The 15,600-nt window shown below is 39.0% G+C and overlaps 1 protein-coding gene across 5 annotated transcripts in view; it reads right to left on the reverse strand.

Moving 5' to 3' along the window:
- ASXL3 (ASXL transcriptional regulator 3) overlaps positions 1 to 15,600 on the reverse strand; it is a 160,574-nt gene that overhangs the window by 6,935 nt on the left and 138,039 nt on the right. For 4 of the 5 annotated variants that reach the window (XM_081150242.1, XM_081150239.1, XM_081150238.1 and 1 more), the window contains 3 exons: positions 9,092 to 9,188; positions 7,114 to 7,219; positions 1,241 to 3,200 (listed from right to left, as the gene is read on the reverse strand). In XM_081150242.1, coding sequence (XP_081006368.1) covers positions 1,241 to 3,200; positions 7,114 to 7,219; positions 9,092 to 9,188 — 2,163 coding nt within the window. The remainder of the gene's footprint in view (positions 1 to 1,240; positions 3,201 to 7,113; positions 7,220 to 9,091; positions 9,189 to 15,600) is intronic. The other variant, XM_081150241.1, reaches the window with a different exon arrangement.

Raw genomic sequence — 15,600 nt, forward strand, 5'->3', positions numbered from 1 at the left:
GTATCTACCTATTTATCTATCTTTACATAAGGTGTGTATCACTTTGAAAATAGGCTTTTGGCCAAAATATTTGACTGATGTTTAATAATATCTCTTACGGAAAGCATTCTTATATTTTTCTTTCCATTGCCTCAGAAATTAAAACACACAGCAGTGTTTTATATTCACCTTTTACGTCTCTAGAATCTCATTACTAGGGACTGCTTTATTAAACAGTAACTACAACCACACTCTTAAAAGTCAACCTTATGGAGATCATGAGTCATATATAAAAAGGTGTCAGAGCACAGCAAAATAAAGAGAAAGAGATTAAGAAAAACAAAGCTTGAGTGTGTTTATAATTCTGGACCAATCCTATGATGGAATAATCCATTTTATTGTAGGACAATATAAATGGACTCAGATAAAAGCACCAAATAAGTTTAAATTATAGTGGGTGGAATTTCTTTTTTTATTAAACAGAGTTTCTTTTGAATTAAACTTAATTTTCAGTTTATTAGGCAGAGCCAATTTATATAAAAGGCTTGTTTTCCCAGAGTTAAAATCTACTGGGATCAAAAGAAAATATTTAAATAGCAATGTTTGTCTACAGGCTTCATTTTTTGTGTGAAGTTAAATACCTCTTTTACTATCTTGGAAGTAAAAAAAATAGGATTTGTATGCCTATATATCCACAGCATTTCCCTTCAGGGTTTACAGAGAAATTTCATTGATTTGTTTAAGACATATTTAATGAGGCTCTTCCATAAGCCAGGTCCCTCTCTGCTAGGCAATGGTGGTGTTCAATGATTGTTGGAAAATGAATGAAGGGAAAATATGTACCTTCATCTTTTTAGTGAATACCTCTAACTTCTGACTTCTTTCTCTAGTCCTTCTGAACTTTTAGAGGTCACTGAATTAGCTTTCAAATTTTCCCAAGTCTATTTAGGTCTCTGTCCTAAACTTTGGAATCCCCCAAAGACCCTGTATCTCAGTGGCCTGTGGGCAACTCCAGGGCCTGTTCTCCCTCCTCATTTCTTTTTCCTTAAATGCTGAGGTCTAAATACATATATGAGCTCAATGCAAAGTCTTAAAAAGGAACATTTAATATTACACTGGTAATATTAGATTGCCAACTGCTATATAAAATCTGGAAGGAAGAAAACCTAATTTATTTTTGAAACATTAAGTATCTAAATAGGAAAAGCCTATCTATGGAACTGCATTTTTTTTCTTTTCTTCTCTTTTTAAAAGACCATACCTTGAGAGGTGGGACCCTGGGTTCCTCTCGTGGAGGCTGCTCCTTCTCGGGGGGGCTGCCAGAGGCTACGTTCCGGGCTGACTGAGCATCTTCCATCCTCGCCCTCTTTTCCTTACAGATCCCAAAGCTGTGCTGCTCTGCGGTTTTCCTCTTTGATATCTCGGATTCTCTACTTTCATTTCTCATGCCATCGGGTGACTTGGATGGCTCTGACGACTTGGAAGTATACTGGGTCTCCAACCGATTCTGGGAGCTCCCTGGCTTGTGTGTTTTATTTCTAGAGCCTTCCGGAAAGGAAGCCTTCTCCACTGGTGAGACATACTGCTTGTCCTGTGATTTACCTGATGGAAGCTCGTTTCCTTTACTCTCTGTCTCTTCAGAAAAGACAGATAATTCCAATGGTGAAGACACCCCTTTCTTTTCTGTTCTTTGCAGGACATTATGATTTTTAACTTTTATGATTTCTGTAGAAGGAAGTTCTGGAATGGGAGCAGGATAGGGCGTCTCCGTTTCAACATGTGATTTACAAGGCTGCTGAGTCAGGGTCTTGCTGCTGTGTAGTTCTTCAGATGAAAATGCTTCAGGAGCAATGGAAGAAGAGCCCATTTTGATGGGTTCAGGAGCATTTGATAGACTCTTCTGCTGAGAGAGAAGGCTCTCTCCCAGGGGCTTGGCAGGGGCAGGACCTTCATCTTTCCGTGGGGAGACTGGTTCTTCGGACACGGAAGGTGACTTTCTTTGCTGATGCACCATTCTTTCATTCATGGAAGAATTAGAAATTGGAGATGTTTCTGAAGGTAATGGCAAACTGGATGTAAAAGTGGTCTCAGATGTGAGAAGCATGGAAGACACTGAAGAAGTTTCTGATGTCAAAGGTAAATCAGACATGGGTGATGCTTCTGACGTTAAAGGTAAATTTGATACTGGGGACGCGTCAGAGGTTAAAGGTAAATTGGACATTAGCGATGCTTCTGATATTTCAGGTGAAGTGGATACTGGAGATATTTCTGACATCAGGGACTCATGACGGTTTTCGTCGGTGGGATTTCTCTGATTATATTTGTCTGCATTTTCAGTGCTGGACACCTCAGAACAAAACGTGGTCTCAAGGGAGGCGGGAGTACATGATTCTTCTGAAGTAGACTGGGTCTCCCCCCCTGGGGATGGCATGCTGCTACAGGCTCCCTCTGGGCTCTCAGAAGAGAAGGACGTTTCAGAGATGCAAGCATTTTCAGAAAGCTGTTCATCAGGATCACTCTGTAGCTCCATATCTACAGCAACTCCTTCATTTGGAAACTGGCCTTCTAAAGGAGATGACCCTGTTCTCATTTTTGGAGTATTGGTCTCTATTACAGTTTCTGGCTCCTTATGTTCTGTGTCATTGACGTGAGTCACAGAGGAAGTGGAAGGAACAAGAGAGTCACAGACTTCTAGTTGATCAATAACAACTGACATTTCTTCCTGGGGAGATTCTGATTTCTCCTCCACCTTAACTTCAATATGAGGCAAAGTTTCTAAAACATCATTCATTATAACACAAGATTCCAAGTTATCTTCAGGAAGTGCTATTTGGGGCTCTTCATGAGCACTGGCTGGAATTTCAGACTCCTCAGAAAATTCAGGTATTGTCTTATGATTTTCATCCTGGCATTCACAGATACTTGTCTCTACCTCTTCTGCAATTTCCTCCTGAATCACAGATTCTTCAGATATCAAGATATCCTCTGATTCTGATTCTGCCATTACATCTTTACCAACATCTACCATAGTGCAGAGAGCAGCACAGAAATCAGGCTCTGGAGAAGATGGACTTTTCATGCTTTTGGGCTGTTGTTCTTCCAAGGGAGTCTGTGAAGAAAGACCTGGAAGACTAGAGGTCCCACAGGAAGAACTGCTTTCAGCTCCATCATTGTTTGGTCCAGCAGTGAGCTCTGTAGATTCCTCTCTTGACATGCCCAACCTGAACAGAAATTAGAAACATTAAATTGTTGTTCAACCACAAAACTGGGAAGGTACAACTTGGATCTCTCACAAATACAATATTCAATAAAAGTAAATGCATCAAATTAATGTTATAATCACTAAGTAACATGCTTATCTTACATAAATTAGTTTATAATTACTGGTTTTTCTACTTACTTTATAATCATAACTATTTCTACTTAAGAAAGGTGTAGATTTTATTCTATAAGCAAAGAGGTATGAACCTTACCACCTGTTAGTAAAAAAGAATAAGAAAATTACATACTACATAAGATTAGAAAATACAGGCAGAAAAGCAAAAAATGTGTAAGATCTACAATTTTTTAAGTTATAAAGTAGAAACCTGTTACTACAATAGAAAATAACAGCCTTCAAAGGATGCAACATAACCAAATAATTAGGACCAATGGAAAATGGGTATGCTGTAAAATCTTGAAACTGAAATGACTTCCGAAGATTAAGTTCTCTTAAACCAATAAAAGAGGTGTTGTCCAATCACCTGATTTCAGGATCTAAGTGTCTAACCTAAGACAAAATGGAAATCTCACTAGAGAATAACAAACATATTTGGGGTCATCAGAGTTGATTCTGTTAGATTACATTTGTGTGAGGCAACACAAATTCTTTCAGGTAAATCTCTTACAGTAAAAATATTCCATAAAAAAGTTAAGATTCATCCTAATGTTCAGGTCATAAGGCAAAGTAAATCAGAATTATAATCAAAGATACTGTAAATCACTATTTCCTGTCATACTAAGCTACAATATCAGCATCAGCTGGCAGAGGAATATTATGTTCTAAATGCAGTTAAATTAGAGCACTACTGGCAATTACAAAGATAAGCAGAAAAGAGAACTTTTCCAGAGGAAGAAATATATTTGAAATACAGCTATAATAATATCAGTGCAGGAAAATACCTCAGTGAAGTCTTCAACTTTTTACTTAAATTAAATTCTCAAAATGAAAGCGAAATGAAATTGAATACACTTTTTGGGTGTTTGATCATTGCCTTCTTTACTAAAACTCAGAAGGTTCTGAAAAGAAGATAGAAGATGCTGCTTTCCTAATTAGACTCTTTTCAACTTTCCCTAAGATGGGTTCAAACTAAGCTATAATTTATAACTATACTGAGAGGAACAGAATAACTACATTACAGATAAATTTAAAGCAGAATTATCAACTGGAAATAAGGTCTCTGGGGGCTAGGTCAAGCAGATACTAGATTAAGTGTAGAATCTATTCACTGGCAGCCAAATTTCTGTTGGTTGGTTATTAAAAATATTATTAAATATATTCAATATTATCACATATATGTGTATGAGATATATTATATAGAAAACAGCACTGTATAAAATATGCTTATGTCAACATTTTATTATTTTCATGGGAAAATAGATTTAAAATGGCATAAGGCATAGAAGGAAGATGTTTACAGCACACAACATAACCACACCAAGGAAAACCCTGCCCTCCAGAAATCTCACTAAATAACAACAAACATATTTGGGGTAATAAGAGTTGATTCTGCTAGATTATACTTGTGTGTGGAATGACTTAAATTCTGCAAATCAACAGACCGACTCTTATCATTCTGAGTTAGCATATACGTGGGTGATTTCTAAGTAACTAAAACAATACAACAGCACTATATTACAAGCAGAGTAAGCCAATAAGAACCATAATAAAGACCCCAAACCAAAAGCAAGAATGAAATCAGACAGATCTTAACTAGAGGTGAATCTGGATGGCACCATTTTTGAAAAAACTTAGAGCAATGAAAAGGCACATGGTGTCAGTCAACTGAAAACAATATGATGCTAGGAAACTGGGAAAATGTGGGTAACCTAAAAGTAACAAAATTAGAAGGGCAGTCAATGAAATGACCAAAATATAACTGTCATCCACTATGAAATCAAAGACAGAACAAAACAAGCAAGAAGTCCAGTGACTTTAGGAGACAAACTCTATGGAAAAACTACAGCAGGAAAGGGGTTAAGTTAAAAAGAACTGTTTGTATTCATTCGCAGATCAGAGGTGGAGATGGGGAGTCATATTTACTCACAGTATTATAGCTGCCATCCTCTAGGGCAGGGACCTTTAACCTAATCAATCTATGGGAGTCTGTGAAGCCCCAAATTTCATGTAAAAAAATGTGTGTGAATTTTTCTGAGAAGAATTTGCAGGATTAAGACACTGAGCCACTTACTCAGCCATAATTAAGTTTCACTGTCCCTCCGTTTTGGCCACCATTTTTTAAAATATCAGAATAATAATGATATCCACCTTACAGGATTTGGGGGAGAATTAAGTGAAATAATACTTGCAAAACTCTTAGAAACACATCATAGCCAGAGTATACTCAATGATTATTTGATGAATGAAGGAAAGCTACCTGTAATGCACGGTCTCCAGAAGGCAGGCTTTCTGAGGGCAGAGCCCAGGAAGCCCTACAGATCACTGTACCTCTGGCAGCTAGGCTAATGTGTGACACAGAGGAGATGCTGGATAAATACTGTTGGATTAATAAAAGAATGGGCCCAACACTCAATAATAATTCAGGACCAGTGTGTTGGAGGTAACTACCTCAGTTATGCTTCTGCCATTACTGAAAAGAGTGCTCCCAACATTCCCTTTGTCAGAAAAAAGGTGGGGGTGGGCTCAGCTCCTGGAGATTCCCTATCTGTATGTTTGGGGTGCATTCTGGAAATCTGCATCTAATTTTTAAAGCTCCAATGAGGATCTGATACAGCCAGGCTTCAGTAATACTGTTAGAGACTATAGATGAAGGCATATAACTAGAGTGCCACATTTTTAATTTTTGAATAAAAGATGATAATTATCTTCTTTTACTTTTGCTTAAATACATTTATGAATCCAAGGTCCCAGGACAGCAACTGAAAACAAGCCTTCCTACTCAAGAGCACTGCTTTGGGACAATTCACCAAGCCGGCCGCCCCTGGGTAAGGAGCCTGTTAGTCATGTGATTCCTATTCATGAAGAGCACTCAGGGGAGGCTCCTTCTGATGCTTTTTCTCCACTTACTGGGGGGGGGGGGGGGTGAAATTAGATCAAATGCTACAGGTTTTGTTATCTGTACCGCCTCAGTATCTTTTACACAAAACAACTTTCAAGCATTAATTGTGTACATGGGCGTTAAAGCTCAAACTCCTCTACTAAGGAGGATCTCGAGTGACTGTCAATTGTCAGCTTCCTGCTCCCCACTTCTTTCCTAGGGATCTGACTCTGAGACTTTGATTCTGCCCAGCTAGAGTATGTCCCCGCCAACTGTGAAGCAATGGAGAAGCACTTTCCATTTTGTTCAGTCACTACCACACTAATGTGTGGCTGATATTATTTTAAAAAGAAATAAATGCAAATAAAAATAATAAGTTAAAAACTGGTTACACCCAAAGAGGAAGATGGATAGAGTAAAGGGTAACACCTCAAGCTCTCCCCAAAATAATCGCTAAAGATATATATATGCATGGTCAACAGTTTTGGAAAAAAATGTGAGAATTAAATGTGTCTAAAACTACTTAGCTCTAAAGTATTCATTAATAAAAATAGTAGGATTAAAAAAAATAATAACAGGAGATTTTTACTAAAATCCAGTTAAGAAAGCCAAAATTGACTTCTATAGGCTTTCATGCTGTTTTCAGTCCAAAGTGAATTTTCATGGACAAGTTATAAACCCTTGAAAACGCATTTTTAATAATTTAAGTGCTGATATGCCACTATAATTTTACCCGCAGTTTCTTACACGGAGGGACTATTGCCTTTTATCACAGGTTTATTAAGTTTTACAGCATATGAGAGTGCTGTGTGAAGCAGAGAATTACATTTTCATTTCCTTCTAAGAGAAATGAGAAAAAAAATGCTCTAGCACTTACTTTTCTCCATAAAACCTTTCAAAGAATTTTTCTTTCCAAGGTTCTGTTTTCTTTTCCTTCTCAATTTCTTGCCTTATCCGCAATTGCATTTCTGGAGTAAACTCTCCTAGAAAAAAAATGCTTATATGTTGAGTGAAAGTGGTCAGATCCTTTGCCAATTAATAAAGACAACATGTAATTAATTTGAGTAAACTTTTATGGATGTTGAAAACTAAAAGCTGAGTACTGATAATATTTCTACGGCTTCTCTTTTTATGATCACTTAAACAGTCATTTAGTCACAGATGAACTTTAAAGCATTTAGCAAATGTACTGCATGCTCGGGGCTGTGAATGGAAGAGTGTATGCACTGTCCTTAATGAAGTCTGTCTGCTGAGAGAAAAGGCATACAGGGGACTATAATGTCAGAAGCCCTGTATAAGGATTTATGTAGTAAAAACATACAAGGGGAAACACTTAATTCTGCCTAAATCAATTAGAGAAAGCCACATACAGGAACTGATTCTTGTGTTAGCTTCTGAAAGATGATGAAGCTTTTATAAAGTAATTAACTCAGAAGGCACAGAGATATGAATATGTATGTTTATGTTCTTTTGAGTGGCCAATTATGAGAAGAATGCAGGATCAGGTGGGACAGGAAAGGAAGGCTGAGGCCAATGACCCAACGTGTGCTCTAAAGAGAGTTCTGAATTTGTCCTACAAGACACAGAAGGTGGGACAGGAGGTGTCCAATGAGGGAGAAATACAGCCAAATAAGCAGCAGGAAAGGGGGTGAAGAAACTGAAGGACTCCACCCAGGAGCCCACTAAATGTCATAAATGAGAGATGGACCTTATAGTCAGGCCAGCTGCTAGGGGACCACGGAGAGGATTCTGACTCGCAGCGCAACCAGCGCTTCAGGGCCAGACAGGCCCCGCAGAAGGAAGCGGTTCAGAGACACCATCGAGGCTTCAAAGTGAGGGGCTGGGAGGGGACAGTGATGACATTAAGCTCGAGAGGGCAGAGGAATGGTGGCTATTAAAGGGAGGACAGCGGGTTTAACACTGGCATTTAGGTTTCCAGGTGCCTGATATCAGTGAGGGAGACCCAGGAGCCACTTGGAACAGAACACGGAGGAGTAGGAAAGAGGAGCGAGGACCAGATTGGGACGTTTTTGGCATATGAACCATAGTTGAGGCCAAGGTGAAGGAGGCTGTTTAGGGAATTATGTGTAAGTTACAAAAGAAAATAGCAGGAAAGAGAACAGTGGAGACGTTAGCATTGACCTGCTGATGAAAGAATAGGAGATCCTGAAGGAAGGTGAGCAATGGCTGTCAGAAACGCAGCGTTAGGAAGAGATTTTAAATATATTATGAATTTCTACAGTAGATGGTTCCAATTGGATGGGATAAAGAGCAAAGGAGAAATTGGAGAAGGGACACGAAATGTAAGGACTGAGAAGGAGAAACTGGACTTTGCCATTAGAAAGTCATCAGTATTTTCTAGGAGAGATTATTTCAATTGTGTAGAGTGGGGTTACACCCAACTGTAACAAGGTGAGTGGGTAAGGGAGTAAAATGGGGTAGCTCTGGGTATTTTTTAGTCTTTCAAGAAGCTTGGTGACTAAAGGAAGGATAAGGTGAAGTGGTGGTTTTAACGGAAGAAAGTATTAAAAGAAGATCCCTTATGCCCCAGGACATTAATAGCATATATACGTCAAACAAGTAATTAAAATGAACAATGTCCCCCAAATTTTGCTATATCAAGATTTTTTTATTATGTCCCAGGTAACATCATGCTTTTTTCAAAAATATCGGATACCAAAAATGCCAAATATAACAAAAGAATTGGTGAATTCACTTGGAATAACATGCGAATTTTTACTAAATTAAAGTACTCTTCAGGGGGTAAAAAGACTTGGAAACCAGAGAAAGGTGCAAAGCTCAGTACAGCATGTGTGCTCAAATGCGTCAAATAAAAACGGAAAATAGAAATTTACCTTCTGCCAGTCGCTGTTTCCATCCTTGTGCTGCATATGCAAAGAATTCATTATTTAGAGCTGAAGTACTGAGGCGTAAAATTCCATCACTTCCCATCTAGGAAATAAGCCGACAAAAACAAGATTCCATCAAGCAGAATTCAAAGCAAAAGCATGCAGGAAAGAAGCGAAAACGGGGCATGTGCGAGGGAGGGTGCAGGTAGGAGGGAGCGAGGAGAGGGACCCAGCAGAAGACAACTCTCCCAGGACGAAAAGCGCGCCTGGTACAGCGGCTGCGATGATGACAGAATACATCAATTTACAGGAAAAACTTACTGGCATTCCCTTTATTGGTGGTGAGTATAACGAACGTGTGTGGTTTAATCAAAATAAGTTTTATATGATTATTATTCTAGTATGCCTTAAATTGTACCAAATTAAACATCGACATTTGCTTACCCCTTTAGATTAGGCTTTTTAAATGAAATCTTCTAAGGTGCATGAAAACTAAAGAAATCTGGTCTGATCACTCGGATTCCTTTGCTGTCAGAAGTTTAGACAACAAAAAGCTCTGAAATATATTAAACAAGTATACCCACACTATCATATGTATCCCTGTACCCCTCCCCTTCTACTTCTCTCACCTCTTTGGATGCACACAAAATCAGGTATACAACAAAGATTGAAATACGTGCAACTACATGCTACTAACCTGTTTCCTCAAATACACTAATTTTTTAAAAACTCGCATATCCTGAGTCACCAAATCTAAGAAGTGTAGACTTTAATCCTTTCTGTGGGGGTGGCCCAGTGAAGACACTATAAGGCAAACCTGAGGCAGAGCTTGAGTCAGCATGAGGCCCAAGGTTAGTGGCATCCAGGTCCAAATTTCCCCCTCAATTTACCTGGTATGTTTATGGCCTTGTTCAATGTGCTCCACGATGCGGGGAAGGTGAGAATCACTGCTTTAGGTAACAGAAACTACCGAAACGGTTTAAACCTGGGCAAAGTCTGAAAAGATGGCTTTATTAGCTATGAAAAAAAATGGAATGGAGAGGAAGAGATACAAATGGAATATGTCCCTAAAAGATGGTAAAAGGCGGCAAATCTGAGAGATTCTCTGGATGGGGTGAAGGGCTTCAACCCTGAGAGGTAAAGACATTGGAAGAGTATTTCAGGAGACACTAAACATCCTCAGGCTGATTCTGGGAGATAGGGTGAATGAAAAGGGCAGCCGAGCCTGAGTAGAAGTCTTCGAGGACTATTATCAAGGATGTCTAGCAAACGCAGTAAAGATGAGAAGATGGTCCAACTGAATGATATGCTTCCAGCCAGTCTGAGATTTTCTGTGAATATTGACTCTATTTGTCTTTGTGGCTTGGGAGTATTGAGAAAAAGCAGCTCCACTTAGGAAGACTAAAGAGGAAGAGGTATTCTCATTGCACAGATTTTAAATAGACTAGTAGGTGGAAGGCGAGCTCCCTGAAAAGGTAAAGGTATTTGTTAGCAATGAAGCGCATTTATACATGGCATGCCGGAGGAGGTTAGAATTTCCTGCACTTGAGGATACGTATGGTGCCTCCTAAACCTCTGTAGTCCACGCAGTGCCTAATATATTGCAGGCACTCAATAAATGTTTATTGCACTGTCCTTGCTTTGTGTAGTGAAACATTTAAAATTTAACTCCCGGAGCTGATAAGCTGGATTTTAGTTTTGTGTATTCTGCCAGGCCAAGGGCATGATTAGTTATTAATTGAAATTTCAGCATAATTTTAAGACACAAAGAAATACCAGTTCCAGATTAACTCTGACAGTGTCTCACGATCTCAGCACACGAAAATGCAAGGCAGTGTGAAATAAATACATTCAAGAATATGGAAGCTAGCCCTGGAGGAAAATGTTTGTCTTTTAAAACAGAAAAATAATATTAACAGCCAGATTTCTAGCCTGTAGGAGACAGCACAATTAAACACTAGGGCTAAATTAGACTTAGGAAATAGATGCCAATAAAACTTTTAAAGTACACTATGAATTTTATGGCCTTTAAGAAATACTGTCCGAGAGACATAACATTTTAATGAGCTGGAGCAATAAACATTTCTGAAAGGTTTGTTTATTTATTTATCACTGAGCTATAAATTCTTGTTTCTCTGAATTACCCATAATAGAAACATTCATTCTAAAAACTCCCCCCTCTCTCTCTAATAATGAAATGTCTAATGAAGTTATTGATAAGTATGCCTCCTTTTAAATTAGGAGAAAAAAGCTGATCATACTAATGACTACAGAGGAGAATAACTATAGGTAAAGGGGAACTTATTCATATAGAGATCCTTTTACAAAAAATTAAACTGTGGGTGAATGTATCATTGGCCTTTAGTATTAATTATATTAATATACATTTTATGGGATGAATGTCAGTGGAACTCAAATGGTTAAAATGTTGCTACTTGCATACCATCCAATGTTTAAAGTTGGATGAATGTTAATTCTGTACAAGGACATAACTACATTTCCTAAAATCCTTTACCCCTCTCCCATATTCTTTTTCACTTTTTTCCTCTCTTGGGTTTCCTGTGAGTGATTCAGAATGCATGGCAAGCGGGCTGCTTAGAGGAACAGTAAGAAGTGGGCTGGAGAGTAAGAAAGCGGCTAAATGATAACGGGATGCCTGGATTTACTACACACTTTGGGCTTCCTCTACAGGCCAAGAGGAGCCACTCAAAGTGATGCGAATCCACGATGGGAAGGTTCACGCTGAGTGTGCGTGGATAAGCCGGCGGCTGCTTGGGCCATGGTGTTAAGGACGGGCCCCGCTAATGCGCACTGATGCTAAGGGACACTGGAGCAGACGCCTGAAGGAAGGGAGGGAGGGAGGCACGCAGGCCTGGCCAGGGGGCTCGGCTGCCTGGAGCGCCATCCTGTAGGCCAAAGGTTGCTGGTTCGATTCCTGGTCAGGGCACATACCAGGGTTGCGGGTTTGAACCCTGGTTCAGGGCGCGTAAGGGAGGCAACCAATCGCTATTTCTCTCTCACATTGGTGTTTCTCACTCTCTCTTCCTCTCCCTCTAAAACAAATAAAAAAATATATCCTCGGGTGAGAATTAAAAAAATAAAAGAAGTGAGGCATATAGCCATCTGGGGAAGAGAGGGCTAAGTGAAGAAAGGGATATAAATGCAGAGGTCCTCAGGCAGGGCCTGCAAGGAGGTCCTAAGAGCTGGAAGGACCTTAGAGCGTGGGAGGGACAGGGACTGAGGGGACAGGATCATGCCAGGCCTTGTAGCCCAATGGAAAGACTGGCTTTCCCCCCCTGAGTTAGCTGGGAAGCCTTCACAGGACTTGGGGCTGACAACTGAAAAGACCTGACATTTTACAGGAACTGCTCTGACTACTGTGTTTAAAGACGACTCTGGAGTAGTGCTGTCCGAAAGCAATGTCAGTGTGAGCCACATAACTGATTTAAATTTTTCTAGTAATCACATTGAAACAGTAAAAAGAAATATGTGAAATTACTTCTACTTTACTTTTAATCCAACCTATCCAAAATGTTGTTTCAACATATAATCAATATGAAATAGTTAATGAGATATTTTTCATTCTCTTTGTATACTAATTTTTCAATATCCAGTGTGTATTTTTATAACACATCTCAATTCAGATCAGCTACATTTCTATTGCTCGACAAATAGCCTCTGGTGACTAGTAGCTACTGTATTGAACAGCATAGTTTCAGGAGATAAAGACTTACCAGGGACATGGGTATGTAGTTATTGCAAAACTCCAGAAAAAAAAAGATGATAGTAGCTTGGAATAGGGTGACGGCAGGACAGGTGGTGAGAAATGTTTGGATTCTGACTATATTCTGAAAGTTGAGCCAACAGAACTTGAGGATGGACTGGGTGTGTGGTACGAGAGAAAGACAGCACACAAGGATGACACCAAAGACTTGGCCTTGGCAGTTAAGGCAAAGTGGGGTAAATGCGGGCCGAAAGAGGCTTTGCTTGGGCCAGGGGCGCAGGATGCAGTGTGCAGATGGTGCTTTGTTGAGATGTACATACACTTGAAACCTGTACAGTTTTGTGAACCAATGTCATCCCAATAAATTCAATAAAATTGTTATTTATTAAAATGGAGAAGACTAGGGGAGGAAGAAGTTTGGTTTTGAACCAGTTAAGGCTGAAATGTTGATTATAATTCCACGCAGATGTCTTAGATATGTCATTCTGCATGTAGCACAGAGGATGCCCTGGACATAAGCAAGACTAGAGACAGGGACTCCTGTCATGAAGCACCAAGAAAGGGCCAAGGAACAAAGGATGAAAGGTATTCAGGCAGTGGGAGTACAGATGCATATCATTCAAGAGAGGTACGGGAACCAGAATCGATGGGGCTGAGTGAGCATGTGTGTGAGTGATGAACACAATAAAGGCATAAAAGATGAGTCCAAATAATAAGGCCTGTATAATTGGGTAGGTGCTGGTAGCAGACATCAGGACAGGAAAAGGCACAAGATTGGAACAGTGTTTTGGACAAAGAAATGATAGTTTTTTCTTTGGATATGCCAATATAAGGATACTGAGAGCATGCAAAAAAAGACGGTCTAATCAGTAACCCAGGCTAGGGCAAGAAGCTCACAGTGATGGTGGGACTGAACAGAGAAAAATAGGAATTATTAGCAAAGAAAGTATACTTGAAGACATGGATATGGATGATAACACACAGGAAGAATTATCAAAAGAGAGAATGACTTAAAGCGGAGTCCTGAGGAACACCAACATAGAAGGGATGGACAGACAATGCTGTTAGGAAGACTAAGCAAAAGCAATCGGAGGTAGGAAGAAAATCAGAGCAGATAGCATCATAGATGCGAGGAAAGAACGTGTTTCAAGAAGATCTGTATTGTGTATGTGCTAATATCGACCCAGTGGTGTATAATTATTTAGGTGAACACTTCATGGAATATACTATGTTAGCTGGTGTGCCCAATGTAACCAATCAAAAGGGTCCCTAGAGCAAAGCCAACCTAGGCAATGAGAGTCCAACCAGGAGTCGAATGCAATAGCGAAAAAGTAATTAGCAGATGAACTATATAAACTATACATATAAACTATATATAAGAGGGTTATCAGTGATCCTCTGATCTGAGGGTATGACTCAAGTTTTATCCATAAGAGAAAATGTAATTCTATAAGCACAAAGTTAGATATAAAAATAAAAGAGGGTGCCTGAGAGAGAATCAGTAAGAGAGATAGGACCAACAATATACTAAAGACAACTTAGCCAATACTTTTTGAATGCTGTTTCCAAAGCTGCAATATGACAATATTTCTCAAACTGGGCTTTGCAAAATAGAAATTCTAATAGGTAATTTTAATTTTAATCTGTAACCTTTCCAAAAGGAAAATGATTCTATGTTCATTTAGAATAGGCCAATAAATACAGCCTGTATTTACTAAACATGGTTATTACAAGTACTCTCTGATATTTTAGAATTTATTTTAAACCCATAAGAATACATATATCATTCAGTATTTCCCAAACTTTTTATCCCTGTAATCCTCTCACACAAATATTATCAATACCTCATGGAACAAGTGTCCTACAGAATACAGTCTGGGAAACGATGCATTAAGTGTTGTGAAAGTATCATTATCAGAAGCAGTCAAATGAGACAAACCTAGCACAATGATTTGCACACAGTAGATACTAAATCCCTGTTGAATAAATGAATGAAAAGTTCTAAGATCTGGACATGGATTAATTTTCAGTACATTGCAAGAACCAAGTATTAAAAATGAATAAAATAGTAAAAACATGTAAAGGATGATGTAATAAGCTTTTGTCTGCACACTTAAACGACCTTGGTTTCAAAGCCCACTTCTCTTTTTTTTATTGTTCAAAATATTACAGATGCCCCTTTTTCTCCCCATTGACCCCTTCTACCCCACCCCAAACCCCTCCCCAGTCCCACACCACACCATTGTCTGTGTCCTTGGGTTCAAAGCCCACCTCTTGAAACAATTACTTGACACTTTTTTCTAAAAATTGTATCAAAATGTGTGTAAAAAATTAGAGACTGTCTAATAAAGTTGTAATCAAGGCTATATGGAATCATATGGACATTAAAGAGGGGAAAAGCTACCCTATTTCTACCTAATTAAAAATATGCATGAAATTAATCTGAGAGAGAAAACGTTACCAAAAAAAGTCAAAGGCTTTTTTTGATGTAAAAGTGGAAGGCTTTTTGTGTCATCAGTTATTACAGGGCTTTAAAGTTGCATTTATAATAAAAGCCTCTCTTCTGAGCTGAGCTGATTTCTTTTTTCTCCTACTACTTGTTGCTTTGGGGAGTCATACTAGGGCAGAATCAGCAGGAATGAATTCGGCTGCAAGGATGTGGGAGACGGAAGCCCTACCACACTCGCGATGTCAGGTGTGATCTCCACTAGAATGAAGTTCGACAGGCGGAGGAGCAGCAGGGGAAGTACACAGCAGCATCTAATTATTACATGAGATTTGTGAGAATGTA

Source organism: Miniopterus schreibersii (assembly GCF_964146895.1).
Source record: "Miniopterus schreibersii genome assembly, chromosome: 10".
Classification (NCBI taxonomy): Eukaryota; Metazoa; Chordata; class Mammalia; order Chiroptera; family Miniopteridae; genus Miniopterus; species Miniopterus schreibersii.